We start from the raw sequence: 18,425 nt of genomic DNA on the forward strand, positions 1-18,425 counted from the left end.
ATCCACCTTTATTCTTTTCTTCACAATAAGGCTTTCAAATAATTCATGGTTGTACGGCATCAGTGGCAACACTGATCTTGCTGTCTTTGATGATGATGATGATGATGATGGCACTTTTTCTGTTCATACCTGCCGTGCCATTTGAGAGAGATGCTGGTGCCGATATATTGCCAGGGTGTCCAAACATAGGCTGGAGAAGTAGAAAGGGTTGGGTTTGAAACAGAACTTTTGCTCACATGTTTTGCAGTTTAACCAGTGAGCTATCTTGGGTTCGTATGCTTCACTGACAAAATGTAGGAAATTAAAAGTTTATCCTTATGAGTACATTCAAGGTAGCAACGGCTAGAAAAAGCAACGGCACTGTTACAAAGTGCGTTCTAAGACAAGATCTTGAGCGTGCGACCAGCTAATCGGTTCCACTTTTCAAACCTAAATGGTATACAATAATACGGTGGTTCTGTTCGCTGCGCTTTCTGGCTACCGTCAACAAAGACGAGATGTTTAATAGAAATGGAAGCAAGGATATCCTTCGTCGCCCTTTTTACGGAACAAAACACCCTCAGAGCGTTCGCTTAGGGACATCGAGTACGCCGAAGATACTGATCTTCTTGGATCATACCCTTCGGACACGCAAATTATTTCAATAACCTGTTGCACAGTCTGATGTGCGCCTTGAACCTGTCTAGTATAAAGTGATGATGCAAACTTCGGTGGGATCAAACCCAAACTTCATGCATCAGAGACGTGGTCGTTGTGTGAGGATGATCTTTGAAGAATGTTTTGGACCATCGTTTAGCTGTAGTATCAGATCAGCTATGCGAAAGTACGCTGGATGGTTTCCGGGGAATTCCACCTTCAGATCAGCTGGTCACACTCCACGGGTTACGCTGATTGGGCCATGTATGTAGGCTACTGGTTAGGCTAGATAACTGTTTGCCTCCCAGAGCCTGCTTCGCTCAGCTTTGTATCGGACTGAGTCTAACCAGGGACTGTTAGTCTATGACTTGACAACAAAGCATAAAAGTTCTAACTAGTCAGCTCATTGGCATTGGCAACTGCGGTCTCCTCGGATGAGGACCCCGGATCAAGACAACCCACTCTATAGTGACTGGTGGTGGGGGAGATGGCTGAGTGATTAGAGAGCGAATTTACTGGCCAGAAGGTCGGTGTTCGAAGCCGACCTCTGCCTCTCGACTTCCGCTGGCTAGGCTTGGACAACCTGGCAGTATCTCGGCCCTCATGCTTCCCTCGGGTGGCATGGCAGGTAAGCACCGAAAAGGTGCTTCAGCTGAACGAGTGATTCTGATGGCTGTCTCGCAGCCGATGGTGGTCCTGCATCGGAGATCTCACCCTCACTGCATATCACTCGCCTCATGGTACACCGACTGTTATATCTGCTGATTCCCCGGCCTGTGGTATCTGCTGCTGACCCGCTCCAGGGCCTAGCGTCGGAGAGAAAAGACTCAGAAGGGAACACAGTAGCTATATTCCAACAAAGTGGGTGCGAGAGCGCGAGTGCGTGCGAGTGCGAAAAGTACAACGGCCTCAAGCTTTTTATTGGAAGGACACTGTCTGAACTTGGTCCAATGCTGACGCGCACGGTCTGGCTGCGACGTGCTGCATATTGCGGGGGCGTTGTCTGACCTTGATCAACGCTGACTCGCGCTGTCTGGGTTTGATACAAGGCTGTGACGCGTTGCATATTGAGGGAGCGTTGTCTATCTGGTTAACATCTAGCGGACCTGAGAGTCTTGGTAGATTTCGGGCATTCAGTGGTTGCTTTCAGGAAGCTGACCTTCCTGATACCGACAAAACAGAAGCATTCAGCGTCAAAGGACGAATTGAACCCTCGCCTCCAACGAGTAGCTCTCATTACCTTGTTCTCCTTATCCCCGGCGAACAAAGCTGTAGCATCTGGAACAGGTGCACTTCGCCACAGGGTTTATTGGCCGGAAGACAACCGAACTGGACGACTCTTTTTCTCTGGAGGATAATGCAGTTTTTAGGGCCGACTTTCCCCAAGTGGTCCTTATTCTGTGGAGGTCATTGTACCGCAAATGTAGGCACACCAGTCGCCCGGAGGAACCACTTACCACTTTCAATCATGTAGGGGAGAACAGTAAGATGTAACCTATAGACTGTCTTATAATACAGTACTTTGTATTACTAGGCCTCCCTGCCGTTCTTTTCGCTTCTTTTCTGCGACTTTGGTTAAGCCTTGAGAAACGAAGTTCCAGCAGCATAACCTTGGGATCGCTGCAACCTTAAGACTCAACCACCAGATTAAGGTGGAAGCATTTGGTCGGGAGTGAGCGAGATGGCTTACTAGTTGGAGCGCGAATTTACTGACCGGAAGATCCGTGGTTCAAACCCGACCTATGCATCTTGATTCTCCCCGTCTATGTTTGGGCAACCTGACAGTATCCTAGCCCTCGTGCTCCATTCAGGTGGCATGGCAGCTAAGCACTGGGAGGGTGCTACAGCTGGACGGGTTTTTGTTATCTTGTCAGGAGCTGGTCCGCAGAATGGTTGATGTTACATCCTCGGGACTTATGCGTTTCAAATGGTTGTCCCATATATGGAAGGTTTCTGCTGTCATTGATATAGAAGTGAGAAGTAAGAATTTTCTAATGACCTCAACCGTTGGTAAGCAATCCTTTGGGGCCAAATCTGGCAGGCTGAATGGAATTGCTTCAGCGAGATACGGCTGTATGACAAATCTTGATGGGACTACGCCACGTCGTTTCTCTTGATGCTTCACATTTCGCTGAGGAAAATAGCTGCGATGTGCAGATAATTATAAAAGTTATGCTTTCTCGGTAAATTAGCAATAAGTGTGGGTGAACAGGAAGTCGTCAGACTTGTTGTTATCCTGTGGGATCCAACGGATCCTCTACTGAAGTACCTGCTTTTCTGTACTATCACGGGCGATTTACTTTCCGATCGATTGTTTTCCAAAAGCGTCAAAGGAGAGGTATGTGTTACTTTCACATGTACATTCGCCCCACCCTCAGGATTGTACATAGTATGCAAGTGGTCAGTGGATAGCAATCTTCCAGTTGGTCGGAAGAAATGTCACGTGGTACTCATCCAGCACTTACATCCCAAACCTACACTTCTGGATCCCGTGTATTGTACATTTCCAACTGGAAGAAGGACCAGTGGATCCTCATCCAACAGAAACTAACTGCCTAATCTAACCCTTTTTCGGAAGTCCGTCCTCTAACCAGCGTGAGTTTCAAGTACATGCGCCTGACAGGTAGTGCCGCTCTGGTAGAACGCCCACTCGGTTATTAGGGAGATGGTGGTTTTGTTCTACACTGGTATTTTTCTTTTATAGTTCTTACGGTGCGTTTATGATTGTTTGAACGTTATGCTTGTTGGTTAGTTTTTCGTGGCTTTGTTTTCAGAATATCACTCTACAAAGCTGTGGTACTAGCTCTGTAACCTTGGTGGCCGCGTTTTTGATACCTTGTCAAAGGGAGATGTGAAAGGACAACAAACGATCTAGTCTGGAGTCGACGCAAGAGTAGATCCGATCAAAGCAGCGGGAAAGTCACTGACCTTTTTAGACCTGGAGCAGCTGTTCTACCCATGTTACTCGTGGCGCCTCATGAATTCTTAAGGACCAATACAGGTGGAGTTCCAGTCTACTGCTTTACAAGAATCTTACTTCCAACTCTTGCGGATTACATGTCACAGTGGCTGGTACTCAGTGTGCAGTCAGTCCCTTATCCAACTAAGTTAACTTTCACTAGTTAACTTTGGGTCTTCTGATACTGGAAGACGATATCTTTTTCAGAGAGCAGGCGCTTTTGGATTGAGGAATCAGAGCTGCTCCCTCCCCGTAATTTGGGATCATACTCCCGTGAAGTCATGATCACTTTAGGTTGCCTTTAGTGGTCATCACGTGTTTTTGCACAGAAGTCCGATGGTGCTTTAATTTTTGCATTCAGAATCGCCATATTTTTTCGGTTTAAAAGATAATTCTCTTTGTATTGTAGCTTTGGTTGTGACACCCCTCTTCATGTTACCAGCCAGTGATACAGGATTCAGTTATGTCATTGGCCGAGAACGGGAACAACGGGAGTTACTAGCTCTCCTGGGACAGGTAACTAGTGGGGTTGCTTGATTGTTGCCCAAGAATGATCCAGTGAGTTCGTGTATTGTCCTTACCGGCCCATCTGGTTGTGGAAAGTCTGTACTTCTTTCTTCCACATTCACACAACTGCAACGTTTGTACGGACAGAAGTGGATACTTGTCAGTTGCCTAGAGGGTTGCTGTTCACCGACTCACTCAGTTTCTGCGAATGTGTCGTCCAAACTACTTTTCGAACTCATTATACACTCTATCGTCTCAAAATGCACACCTCAGTCCACCGCAACTGCCTACCGCTGTGATGGCCCTGCGGCATTTGTAGAAATATTGTCCGATCTGTTGAGGACAATGAAAAATGCAGATCCCGTTTCACCAGGTTGGTTGTTCGTGGGCATTTCCTTTCTATCCACTACGCAGTCAGTCTTGTACTTGTGTTGGATCAAGCAGAGAAGTTGCGTGATTCCGACCCACTTTTGCTACCCCTCCTAGTACGGCTCGGGTCATTGGTCCAGGATAATCTGAACCTTGTTGACAATAGGATTGATGCTCGTCTAGTCACTTTGCTGATCACTCGCTCACCATGGGAGAAGTTCTCTTCGGGTACATTCCATCTTGAACCTGTTGTCCTTGCAATGAGCAGTTACTCGCGAGATCAAATGACGCAAATTCTATTGTCGCTTCGACCTCCAGAGGCTTCAGAATTACGCTTCAGCAGATTCGTGGACTTATTACTCACTGTCTGCTTCCCCGTCTGTCGCAGCGCTGGTGAAATTATTCACTTAATGCAGGTAAGATTCAGGTGAAATTCGTGAACCTCCGCTTTTCAGGTGAATTGGCCAGCATTTGAAGAACCAGTGGTTAAGGGCCTTGTCGGTCCTGACGATGAGTGGGGTCAGTGGAAGCTAGCTCAGCCTACTTTGAAGCGTTCTCTTGCAACGCTCTACCTGCGTCCACAGTCATCATCCACAGCATGTGCTGATGGTGAGGGCATTATCCCAGCCACTACCCTCGAGTTGCCTTATTTCTCTCGCTTTATGCTTATCGCATCATTTTTGGCCTCATATAACCCCCGTGAAGCAGACAAGAAGTTTCTAGTCAAGGTGAGTAAATGTGTCAATATGTACCATCCATTTCCCTTGCAGAATACGGGAAAACTGTCCACACAACGCAAACGTCGAGAAAAGAAGACCGAAAGAGTGAGTTTTACTGGACCCATGTTTGGGTTTTTGTTGCATATTTTAAATAGGACATGAGTTATAGCGGTTTTTGTTGAATTTTCTCCCTGAATGGTGGGCAAAATTCACGCTATATATAGGTGAGGGACATTGATAAGAAATCCATAGTTTATTGCAACGATTGCTAGATTCATGCTGGAACTAGTCGTGATTGAGATATCACAGTCTGTTAGTAGCTAACTCGGGTAACAGGACAGGATTCTCATTAGGTCAACAAACGCATTAGCTGCTTAAGAGCACCAGGTTTAGTTGCGCATATCATTTTATCGGGACACCCCTGTCAAATCTTCACACAAAATTGTGTTCTCTATGCATCCATCGCATTGCCTGCTGACATACACGGGTAAGACTCGCAAGTTGCCGTCTGTCCGAGCATTTTCGTAGCTGGCTTTTGTGAGTGGCCTATTCTTCGTTTTTCCATTATAAATTCGACTCTGAGGGCTGTTTGCGAACGTGTGCAGGTTTAGGCGCGTTTTGAGCATATGTACATTTTGTCTCTCATTTTGTCTCTCCCTCTCCACTGGAGTGCTTCTTCTTAAAAGTACTCCCCTGTTACTGTTACCTCACCTTTGAACGTATCAGGCGCATTTACTATCGCTTTGTTTAAGACTTTGTTGCAAATGAAGACTATTTTATAGGGTGCTCTCAATTTCCAGCCGTACCCCAAGCTGGCGTGAGCCGTGGCGTTCTGTGGGACCACTGCGCTGGATATTCACAATTTTCTAGACTACTCACGAGTAGTATATTTTTGGTGCATTCGTGGTTACGCTGTGGTCCCACGAGTAATTTTTGTTCTGGTCAGCGTACTCAGCTGTGATGGCTCGAGAAACTCACTATATATGCGTGAAATCACGCCATATCTGCTTGAAAAGCAAGCTGTATTCCTGTTCGCGCAGGTTACGTTTGTTCTCTTACCTGTTGAGTTTCTATGCTTCATGACAGCAGTACGATCGATGGGTACCTGAATAATACAGAACACTAGGGGGTTTTCAATTCAAAACACGTTTTAATGGGTATTTATCAGACTTCGGGTTGTTTAACTCTTGTTGCTAGGTAGTAAGTGGTTGGCCTAGGCAGCTTTTGATGTGTCTTGGGGTTTTCATCTCTAGCTCCTCGTAACGCAATTGAGCTACAGTTGTCATGTTAGCAGCAATGTGCTCAAATATACTTTGTGCGGACTGAATTGTTTCCTTTTCTTCATGAGCAACTCAGTATTCCTTTCGTGATACATATATCGTCGGCTCACAACTAATTCGCATGCATTACACCCGTTTTTGTGCAGACCAATGCTCTTCTTCAGGGACCACGATTATTCCCACTGGATAGACTTTTCGCCATTTTCCATGCCATACTTCGAGACCAAGCCGAACCAACCTTATGCACCAGTCTATTGGTCAGCCAAGTTGCTTGCCTCACCGCTTTGGGATTGCTCTCTGCTGCATCCCCGGCAAATGCGATCGGTGGTTTGTACACAACCGGGATGTTTAGTGGCTCGGCTAGTTTGAACGATGTAGATTCTTTGGCCAACCCGCGATACCGATGTCTACTCAGCTTTGAGGCTGCCAAAACTATTGCTCAGTCGTTGGACTTTGACCTTCCTGCTTACCTGACCGACTTTTGCGGCGTTTGATAGTTTTGCATTTCCATTCGCACCGATGTTAACTCTTTTTTATCCGTTATTTTGTATAACTGAAATTTAGATTCTGACTGTTCTCATGAATATCTATTTTTATTAGTGCAGTTTACTTCTAACCTAAACTGGGCTCATTGTGGCTTTATCATATGAAAATCCTTTAGTGTGGAGAATAGCTACGTGTTAGCGCATGCAGTGGGTTGGGGACATCATGTTCGCCCTCGCAGACAGCACTCTTCTGGCAGTGATACGTCCAGTGCGACAGTATGTCTGGGCACGACTATTGCAGTGTAGGCGCATTCTTTATTCGACAGTACAATAAATTCCGTACTACTACCCCTTTGGTAGGCTTTTGGATGTGTTAACTGAGGAGGAGTACCGTTTGTTCGTCATATGCTCCGATTAATCGTTCTAACTCGAGTTATGCTATTTCGCATTGTGTTGCCTGCCTGACCTTTTCTACTTGAATTCATACTTCAAAATTTACCCAAGGATTGTGGACACCATATGCATTGGTCGTGTGAACAATTATACGGGTTGACTTTGATTATCTGGACGTCTTATGCTGTCTGGCTGTTTTTCATGAGCACTCATTCATGGTAATGTGCCTAACCAATGAATAGCCACTTGTGATAGATATACAATTATTGCGCTGAGAGGCCGGGCGAAGGCAGCCCTGGTTACGGCCAGAAGGGGCACTCGGAAGATGGACTGGACAGTCGCGAAGGAAGCCCTCGCAACGGAGTTCGACACGCCGGCCAACCGCCAGGAGGCTATGAGGCGGTTCAAGACGGCCAGGATGGAACTGGGATGTGACCCAACGGTGTTCTTTGCCTGCAACAGTCACTGAATTGGGCCTTACCGGGACTGGACAGAGTGTCGCGCCAGCAGTTGCTGCCTGACCAGTTTGTCGAAGGTGTGCAGCCGGCGCTTCGTACCCAGTTGCGGTTGGCGAGAGCACCTGGCTAGTTGATTGTGGAGCACCTAGTGCATCTGGGACGGGAGTTGGCTGAGATGCCACAGGTACGTTTCAATCGCAGAAAAACAGGGAGGATTCAACAGTGGAAGACCTGAAGAACAAAGTGGATCAACTCGCCGAATAGCTTGCAGCCGTTAGGACGGAATCGCTACTGAGCAACTATTTCACCAATGTATGCCTGTCAGTCATATGCAGTTGAGACAGGTTTTCGTTTCACAACGCTTGATTCGATGGCGATCTTTTCGCTTGCATGTATGCGACGCCCCATATGGGGTAGAAATGGTGAATAGCAGTTTCGTCTCAACTGTAACTCATGAGCGCTGTACTTCGATATACGGAGTTACTGGCCTGTTCATTCTTGCATCTCCGTACACTCGGTAGTTCAAAACTCAGGACATGCAGTGTTAGAGGCAGTCATGACGTGGCTAAACTTCATGAAAAAGACGACTTTCATCATAAACTGAGGGGCTGCCAAATCGGAGGAGGGGCTTCGCTTTGAGTAAGAGGAGCTTGGCATAGAAATGCCAAGAACTACTAACGTTTATTCCTTAGCATCAAACTCAAGAGTTATTTTCGAAGGTATGGATAGCGCAAAGGCTGGGATGAGCAGTTGGTGGATCGATGCACAAGTAGTCACTCTCCTGGTTTGGTAAGAGGCAGATACAGCATTGACCAACAAAGAGGGATGGACGAGGTGTTAAATCCAATGACACATTCGCTATTAGACATTCCGGTTGAGATATAATTTTCTTCGTACATACATTGACCCTGATAAAAAGCATCCCAGGTGTGAGGTTTGTGGTAGGTAACAGAAACTTATTCATTTTCAAACTACTTAATTCACTCTAGAAGACCTCTCACTCTAACGCCGGGGAAACGCTTTTTGCCATATCGGCAAGGTCACCTTACCGGAGAACACAATGTGAAATGCATGGTTTATTTGCACCATCAGGTTTTGTTTGAATTTGATCAGGTTTTTGGATTTGGTAGTCTCGCGGGTACGGAGATGACAATTCAGCTGTTTTGACCGCTCGCCTTCAACATTGCATCTACCTCCTTGGCGACAGCCATGAAAACGAATTCGTACTGTTCCTGGTGGGATAAAGTAGATAAGGACAACTTTGTAGTACTGATTTACGAGCCCGAGTAGACTGCATTTCATAAAAATCATGATTATACATACACTAAGTTCATATTTGCACGAAAAAATCTAGGCACAAATAAAACGCACCTTGTTCTGCACCATTCCCTGACGTTGGTCACGGATGTGCTCAAGTGAAGCAGCAATATTGATCTCCTTTACGCCTTTCGCTATACGATTTAGTACAAGGTCCAGCAGAATGTATGTACCAGTTCTTCCTGAACCGTCACTGAAAAAAAGGTGAAAATGGTGTTTCAGTCATGAGGTGATTCAACAAATCAACACGACCGTTTGACTGCAGACAGCCTCTTATTATTACATGGTGTGATTTTTCTTCGGCTGAGGCAGTTGGTTTGTCGGTATGGTTTTTTTACGATGAAAGTGAACGTGTCGCCACTTAAAACTACAGAAATCTCTCGTAGTGTCACATCTTAGCTTTGATGATATTGATTTTCGAATGAATGGATCTACAAAACAAGTGCATTCATAGCTTTCATGTCCCCTGGTTTGTTGACAGCATATCATGAAACAGTGCTCCGTCGTTCATCCGTGTCGATCGTTTACGCCCAACTGCGACCAAATCCTATCACAATTTCTGTACCGCTACACTATACGCCACACTGTCTACCGTCCACATTGCGTGTCCTCTACAGAAGCAGTATTTAACGTCGGGAGCAACCTGAAGTCGTGGTATCTCGGTGGGCTAAACTGACAACACCAGGATTACTAGCAGGTTGCAGTGTTACCACAAGTTTGGCCCAAAAGCTTGACAACACAAGTCTTCAGACGGTGATTGTCGGATCACTTTGTGCCCTCAGGCAGTGAGGTCTTACAAGACTTGCAAGCAAAGTAGCAACCAGTGATCGGACGTCGTCTGCTGTGCTGTTCGGATTAACCATTTCGATTCGGGTAGTTACATGACTGGCACTCGACTTGATAGCCTGATTTACCAAAACGACCATCTTCGATTGGATTTCTGAGACCGAGAGTATGCTACAGGCGTTGTAATGGTGAATGTACATTACAGAAAAAGACAACCGTTTGTTGGGACAAGGGGGTCGAATCGCGTCCATAATTTGTAAGCTGCAGTCGTGGATGAACTAAACATGTACTACAGAATTCTGTGTGCATTCAAGCAAAGGCAAGTAGTACAGGTTACTGATTCACATCGCACATCATAACTGTCATTCACAAGCTGCAGGAAGAAAAATGAAACCAAATAGTGGTCTTGATTTTGTAGATGTACTAACTACTACACTGCTGGTTATTCGGTAAAACGCTCGCCGACGAATCCCCCAGTGTGTTTTAACAGGTATTTGGTGATTTAATTCGTCAAATGATGATGATGCACCACTGAATGTCAGCTGTCAGAACCGCCTTAGGCTATTTTCGTTCTCTATCCCAATAACGGATTGCGGATACGGTGCTTGCTCGGTTGCACCGATCTTAACGTCCTGGTTGTGAAACTGTGCGCCTCATAACATGTTCACCCGACTCATCATATCTACAGTAACCATGCTAGGACACTTCCCTATGAAATACAGTAGCTCAACAAGAGTCGTGAGAATTTCCTAAGAAGCTCTACTTGTCGCGATATGAATGTGTAGACCAAGATTATTCACCCGTATTTCATCCTAAGGAACCGAATCAACTTGTACTGGAAATCCGAAAAGCTCTCCGCTTTGATAGCCGATTACCTACGTTGTCGCTTAACAATGGATACAGGTTGGAAACATTTTACCTTCGAAGAACAGGCGGATAGCCAACAGGGTGGTCTGTCTCCAAATGTTCATTTCATCTGCCTGGCACTGTTTGATTGCTGTGAACAGGCTCTATCCAGGCGCACTATGTGAGCTAGGGCCTTCGCGATTTTCTTCGCCATTTGCTGTTCTCTCCCGCTCACCGGTCAAAACGGAACACATCGAAATACTGGACGTTAAGTTGTAGTGATTTAAGATGACTCATCCTTTCATCAAACCAACCAGTGGTGACTTACATACAATGGACGACGATGGGACTCATCAAGCCGCGAAAAGAACGATTGACCTTGCTGAAATAAGGGGTCATGGAAAACAGTGTATGAAAGGTGTGGGATGTGAAACAAGTTTACAGACAAAATTAATCTTCAATGAGTTGACTGCCCACACAGGAGGCAGTTCTCTTGTCCTAAGCTTATTTTCGTTTGGTAGTTGTTTGCTTTGGTTTAACACTAGAAGCAACAGTACAGAAATACCACTATAGGCCCCAATCAGGATCATTTTGCACCTTTGAGAAACTGCGGCGTTTCTGTTTAAAACGTTGTTTCCGTCTGATGGAATCAAACAGCTGTCTAACCACTCGACTATCAATGAATGCCCTCATCAATTGCTGACACGAAGTTGGTGGACTAAACTTTTTTCAACTTAGTCGAAGGGCTCAACTTGATCCCTGCAACAACCAGTTGGTACAGCACTGGATCGGAATCCTTGCACATGCCTTCTATAGCCTGACGGCACAACTCCATGATGGACTGAGTGGAAGCGACAGGGAGGTGGACAGCGTATAACCTGGCAATGAAGTATGAAAACACTAACCAGTAAATTTAGTCGGGTTGACAACTGCCGCCTTCCTGGATAGAGACCCCGGGACTCAACTCACCAATGGTTAATGACATTGACAGAAATTACCCAATCGCGTAGTCGATGGTGCTCATGCGTCAAAGCTATCGCCTTCAATGCGTATCTAACCAGTTCTCCAAGGCTTGGCCGATTCTCTCGAACCCTCTCCGGTGATTGAAACTGTAGCAGCTGGAACCGATGTACCTATGGTACACGGTTTACAGCTAATAAATTGATTGATGGATAATGAACCTCAATATGTTGCTTGTACTCCCAAAGATTCCTTGTGACCAGCCCGTGCATACCATGCCTGTTAAGTATGTTGTTAAAAATTTACACCTGTAGTTGTCGCGAAACAGAATGGGATTTGACTTGGTCTTCCATCTGTCGATGCAGCCGAAAGAACTGTTACATTTTTTTCCATTTACTGACTTGATGCTTCACAACCGGTTCATTGTAAGAATCACCGAAAGAAAACACCTCTTACAGTGTAGCTTTTTCATCCAGAGCCAGGATAAACAATGATTTGTGAGAAGAGTTGCCGATTGCACAATTTAATTCAGGAGATTGTTTATTAGACAGAGGACATTTGGAAATGTGTTGGAATATTGGTAGCTCGCGTGCATTGGCTGGTTGGGTCGTCCAACCAACAGCGCACTGAAGATATCTCCTTGAATGGTGCAAATCAATTGCCAAGCTCGGCGGACAGATCAACAGCCACCTGATCAACTACCAACAGAGGACAGCTGGAGTCTAACTTATTCGGTCACCTCTCTCAAAAAACGCCAAGTACAGTAGCACGCTGTAAGTACAGTCGCTCATACGGTCAATCGACATCCGTAATTCGTTATTGTCCTTATCAGGTTCACTCAGCTTGGAGAGTTGCATCGAGTTTCCATCAGTCTGTGGAATTCATACACACCACAGTAAAACAACGATTTCAATTTGTCAAGAAAATTGTCAGCGGAGTCACTGAATAGACGGAGGGTGTCGAGAACTGACTGGATGCGGGTTTCGTACACAAAGTTTGAGTTTTCAGATTTTCATAACGGAGACGTAGTCGTTTAGGATATGGGATTCTCCCCACTCTCTATGTGTCTTAAATGAGATGACCAAGATATCGGTTTGTTGGCTTACCAGTATCGGACTCGTGGGAGGGTTCAAAGTGCTCAACTTTTCTCAAAACAGTCAAGCACGCTTAACTGACCACGTGAAGATTTCTCCTGGTTACGACTGTAATAATAGCTCGTATAATATGAAGCATAGAACTAAGGATATGGGGGTCCAGCAAGAGTGAGAAGTTAGAAATTGCGTGGTCCATTGCCCCAAGGTTTTCTGTTCTGGACACAAACTTGGCATGCTGGTACGAGGTGGAGTATTGTCAGATTCACCTCACGCAACTCTTCCTCAGTCTCACAAAAGTTTGGAAGATATCATTGCCTTAGCGAATAGATACTCATTTGCAAACTAATTTGGTTTCTCGAGAGACTCACCTGGAACCCAGCTGAATCTCTCGTTTGCGATGTTCTCAGTAACCTTATGAGTAGTACATTATGAAAATATAATTGTCTTGTTGTGTAATCATGATGGGATTTATTTGGGTACCTCGACTTCAACGGAAATAGTTCACTTAGGAAAGCTTTTCATTCATAAAGGGACGTAAATCCTCTGCGACAGTGGACGACGTTAATAATTGTTTTATTGTCCCAGACAGAAGCAAGCGTTCCTAGAGGCAAGTGATCTAATGTAGGCTTCCATTGTATGGTAGGTTTAATCGTATTGCTGTGTAACACTGATTTGGCTCCACTTCTTCCCTAATACAAGCGGCGAAGTGTTCGAAATAATAAAAAGAGCTGGCAAGCGTTATTGTGCTAATTACAGAGGAAGATTCTACATCACTGGGTCGGAGTCCCAGAACTACTTATATTCTGGTGTTCAAGCGATATCTCCGCACATCTTTTCATTCTTTGTAATAATACATGAAGAGACCGGGAGCTGTGCAAGACTTCCCTGTGAATGAATAGTTCTGTTGCGTTTTGGTCTGTCTGCCGGGAGTGGCAGTTGGATTGCAAACGTTCCATCACCAGTCGAGCTGACATTATCAGTGCGGGGTTGAGGGCGTAAATTCTGACTCTGTGTTGCAAACATCAAGTTTCATCTGGATTGTTGGTTCAAACCTCATCCGTTGCATGAAGAATCTCCAATTTTGTGAAGTTGATGAACCAAAAGACAGCGTTGGACTTTGATTCATAAATCTCCTCACCATGCTCAACATAGTACCGAGGTTTTCCCGTGACATCCGGTACAAACTGAGTCCAGACTGCCCACTCTTCCTTTTGTCCATTAGCAAGTGATTGCAATAAGTTTTTTGGTCATGGTAACGAGTGAATCGAGGTATAAACCCGTTGCCCGTTTTCCTTTGTTATTTACGAGCTGCCCCAGCCATATATACAGTGTCGAACCGTCTTGCTGCACAGAATAATCATACCCAGGGGTATGCATCTCAGTCTGAAAGACGTATGCCTCTAAGGGTAATGTGACATATGATGTACACCGTTTCTGCTACTACTGAGTTGGCTAAGTTGCATAAGTTCCGCCCAATCACAAATGCGACCTTGCCATTGTTATGTGCTAAAGCAAGACTGACTCCTGAGCTGGCAAACCGACAAAGAACTGGTAGGGAAGTGGTTGAGACCCCCCATTTGGATTCAGCCATGTCAGTCGCAGTGAAATCAAGGAAATAACTCACCGTCTGAACTCCAACAGTGGTTTGACTTGCGCCTTTAAATTCGAGTCTATCCAGGTCAGGTAGTGGAACTGGGTCACTGTGCGCGTCTCTCCAGTAGCCAAGTTCTTCAGGTAGAATGAACGTACTATGTAGTTTTCACAGGAGCTATGCTCCGATACTAGATGCACCTGATAAACAAAACAATATATTGACATTTTTTAATTGAAATCACTTTTTTCAGATCAAACCTCAAAATCGAGGTGAATGGAAACTGTCGGGTCGTCCAAATCTGGACAAGAACAATGAAAAAGCCAGCTTACGGTTCGAACCACGGGTCACAGTTATCAAATCAAACATCAACTACGAAGATATCTCAGACTGAATCCTTATAAACACACGATTTGTGTTGGTAGTTTGAGGAGATTTGGGATTTTTGTGGGATTTCGTCCTGTAAGTGAAGCCAATCTATGCTGAAAAGCCGAGAAGCCCTGTACAGCTGCTGTTTCATCCTTATTGGGAATCATCAGCAGTGCGCATCTCACGAAACTCCGAAGAGTCTCGAACTCGCGACCTCCCGGCTAGTAGTTTGAACACTTAACCGTTCGGCCACGAGTGGCTGATCAGCAGTGTGATTAACTCGAGACTCTTCGGAGTTTCTGAGATGCGCACTGCTGATGATTCCCAATAAGGATGAAACAGCAGCTGTACAGGGCTTCTCGGCTTTTCAGCATAGATTGGCTTCACTTACAGGACGAAATCCCACAAAAAACACGATTTGTGTATTGAAGATTGAGAGAGGGGTTGCAAACAGTGAATATGTGCTCGCTAACCGAAAAAGATCGTTGTGAGTGGCTTATGAACCCAGGACTCATACACCAGGTTGACTGGAAGTGAGGGCAGAGCGATTACACAGGCTAGTCTAGATTCATACTTTTATTGTATGTTTTGTGCAGTCAAAGTGACTTCCAGGGACGAGCCTCCACTATCTTCCATCAAGTGGTGTGGGAAGATCTATTTGCTGTCTGCAAGTGACTGGTTCCCCCAGATACATGTGAAATGGTGAATACACTTACGCTTATGGTCTTCAACCAGTGTTGGAATCAAACAGTCAGCAAAACGTTCCTGCATTCTAGCAATTCAAACATACCTCGAAACTCCCGTAAGTTTGGATACCTTCATTTGGCCAGTATTGTAAAGAGACGTCCGTCATTTCCGGGGCACTTGTAAGCTCTGCAGGCTGCTTTAGTTCGTTCGTGCGCTCCAGACAGACAATTACAACGCTGCTTTGTTCCCACACCATCTCCCAGAAGTCAGCCAATGACTCCATCAAAGGAGTTGGAGTGGCAATGTAGACCGGATTGCGTGGAGTGTGGTCATACTAGAAAAAAGAGATTTAGAGACAAGGTTGTTCATTAACCCGGAGAGCTGGGTTTCGGTTAAAGAATGTGAACGTGAATTAATCGGTAGAGAATCCCACGCTTCGCGTAGGACTTCAACTCTGTCCAACATGTATTTGTGGAGAAGAATAGGTCATCAGTTTTCATTAAGGAAACTACTCACAAGGTTGCTGAAAACTCTTCGACAGCCCTTCTTGGGGCTCATCAGGTATACGCAGTCCCCGAGTTTCCGTCAACCTTATGTTCAGCTTCATCAACTAATAGAACTTCACTTTCACAACGGACTACTGATGAAATCAAAGAAATAGTTTTGACCAGTTTTATTAAATATCATTGTTTTCCAACCAGTGTGAAGTATTTTAAGTGGATGTAAGATTCACATTGTTGTTTGGAACGTGCGCCTCTTAAATCGTTGAATTTCTAGATAAGTTTGTCTGAAAATTCAAGATACTTGTACGTTTTTCATTACCTGCGAAATTTTTGTGTCGCACCAATGTAGAACTTACTTGCTCATAAGGATAAGCCAGCTAATATGGAAAGCCTCTGGGCTACCACGTTCACCCTTGGGGGGGCTCCGCCACCCGTCACAAAGGGACCGCAGCTTACCGCGCCTTACTGCGCCAAACACCACTGCATTGCGCCTAAGCTTTTCAGCGAAGAGCTTTGGTAGCGATTTTTGACCACTCTTCTGTCTAGACGCGAGAGCCATTGCAATATACCAGCTTACGTGGGATCATAAATTGGACAATTAAAATGACCGCACTTCCCATCGGTCGTCACGTAGTGTCATTAGCCAAGTCGTCCTATTTGCTAGTTTGAGCAGGGCGGTTAGGCGGAAACAAGAAACTGCTGATGCCTCCCTTCTGCCTCTCTCAGACGCTCGTTCTTTTTCTATCCCTTATCCCGGCGACATCTCAATGGGCGCGTTCTTAGGGGCTGTTGGATCCGTCCGCCATGACAGTAGACACTTCGAAATCAATCATCAACCCCCGACGCTCATTTCACATGGCAGCCCTTGCCGTTTGTACTCTGAGACAACCATGAAGGCAGGCTGTTCTTACATGAAGACGGCTTCAAGCTGAAGTGCGCTGTCATTTTGAAATAAGTATTGCAGACCCAAGTACGACCGTCCCAGGTACCGTCCCAACAGCTGACAATTGCGCAACTCCGGTGACCCAGAGACTGCTGCACCTGGTTCTGCTGGGTTTAATATTTTTTTTTAACTCAATGAGTTGGAGCGCCTCTACTTGACTAGCTGCGAGTCAATACTTTTTTTGTGTCGTCGTTTGAGGATATGTGTGGGAGCATCCCACAAACTCATCGATAATTACTGCCTATTCATCGTATCTGCTTACGCCCAAACAAGTTGTAGCTCTGATACTCTCAAAGACAGAGCTCTTTATTGCAGGGGATTAAGAGCTCAGATTTTGTGTGGTTGTCAGATATATGAGTGCGTAAGTAGAATTTGCACCGCTGAGGTTCATTTGCGTGCTTGTCTTCAAGTAGAATCGAGACAGCAGTTATGTGCTGACAATAGGCTATTACTGTCTAGTTTTAACTTCCGAAACAACCACAGCCGATTGGTCACCTGATGTCATCTCCGGCGTGCCAGTCAACCTTCAGCAAAGATAGTCACAGGTGGAATGGGTTCATTACTAGTTATCTGTCATTCTGGAACACCTATATGGATTCAGACCACGTGTTTATACGTTTCTACTTCTTGCTGCGCTTTTCATGGGCGCTCAAGATGCGCACATCTTGCCCGGCCGTTGAGAAGCTCTCGGACCTTGATGTGAAACCAGTTTACCAGAACCACCTATTGAAGTTCATTTCGGACAAAAAGTCGCCTGATGTTGATGTGGAATGTAGTGTCCGAAATTCTGCAAGATGATTCGCCAAATTAGGCCTCTGATGTACGAGATGACCACTGAAAACAACGGTTCGCTTATTTCTAGAAAGGAAAAGAGCATGAATCTTTGGTCTGAGCACTTTTAACAGCAAGTTGGCTCATCATCATCATCGTCGACAATAAAGCATCAGTGTTTCACGCTAATGCTTCGTTGCCGATTTCGATTGCTCAGCCCGAATCTGTACCCGCAACTCAGCCCTGGGGAGTGAATTGGAAACGCCTGATGATTCCTCTCTCGAACGTAACTGAGATGCTGGTCTTGGGGATTTTTCAACCGTTCCCTCTAAAGGGAAGGCGAAATTCTTAGTCATGATTGTCTAACTTATTTGCTTCTGTCTCAGTGAAAGAGACCATCCCAACAAACTGGAGTGAGTCGATGTTGGTGACCTTACAGCGTTCTATCTACCATAAGAACACATGGAGAGGTCAATATTTACAGTTCATCAGCTCATACGCGTTGACTGATAAAGGAGCTATTCTGTAGAGCGGGAGCACTGTACAGCCTATGCCAGCCAGCGTAAGGAGTTTCTGAAAAAAAATCCTTCTGTGGAACGGTCATTGAGAGCGTTTCATTGAAATTCACATTAGAGCCGGAGCCCTGTTTCATTCAGCCAGCAAGGAAGACATACCATTGATTCTTTGGTCCAAAGGCAACAACATTATTGCAAGATATGTTCTGCGTTAAAACTTGCTTATACTGCACCTGG

The 18,425-nt window shown here is 45.3% G+C and overlaps 2 protein-coding genes across 2 annotated transcripts in view; one reads left to right on the forward strand and one right to left on the reverse strand.

Moving 5' to 3' along the window:
* Window positions 1–4,027: 4,027 nt before the first annotated feature.
* Window positions 4,028–6,964, forward strand: T265_03160 (hypothetical protein; the record flags this gene model as incomplete). Its single annotated transcript, XM_009167573.1, has 6 exons — window positions 4,028–4,111; window positions 4,145–4,475; window positions 4,517–4,887; window positions 4,927–5,199; window positions 5,242–5,295; window positions 6,635–6,964. 6 exons carry the CDS (start codon window positions 4,028–4,030, stop codon window positions 6,962–6,964), a joined length of 1,443 nt encoding a protein of 480 aa, XP_009165837.1.
* Window positions 6,965–8,866: 1,902 nt separating this feature from the next.
* The window catches only part of T265_13174 (hypothetical protein), a gene marked incomplete at both ends in the record, with an annotated part of 80,969 nt that continues 71,410 nt past the window's right edge, over window positions 8,867–18,425 (reverse strand). The window contains 5 exons of the mRNA XM_009167595.1: window positions 8,867–9,038; window positions 9,178–9,316; window positions 11,084–11,137; window positions 14,434–14,600; window positions 15,560–15,790. Of these exons, the coding sequence (XP_009165859.1) occupies window positions 8,961–9,038; window positions 9,178–9,316; window positions 11,084–11,137; window positions 14,434–14,600; window positions 15,560–15,790 (669 nt within the window). The remainder of the gene's footprint in view (window positions 9,039–9,177; window positions 9,317–11,083; window positions 11,138–14,433; window positions 14,601–15,559; window positions 15,791–18,425) is intronic.

Source organism: Opisthorchis viverrini (assembly GCF_000715545.1).
Source record: "Opisthorchis viverrini unplaced genomic scaffold opera_v5_43, whole genome shotgun sequence".
NCBI classification, from domain to species: Eukaryota; Metazoa; Platyhelminthes; class Trematoda; order Opisthorchiida; family Opisthorchiidae; genus Opisthorchis; species Opisthorchis viverrini.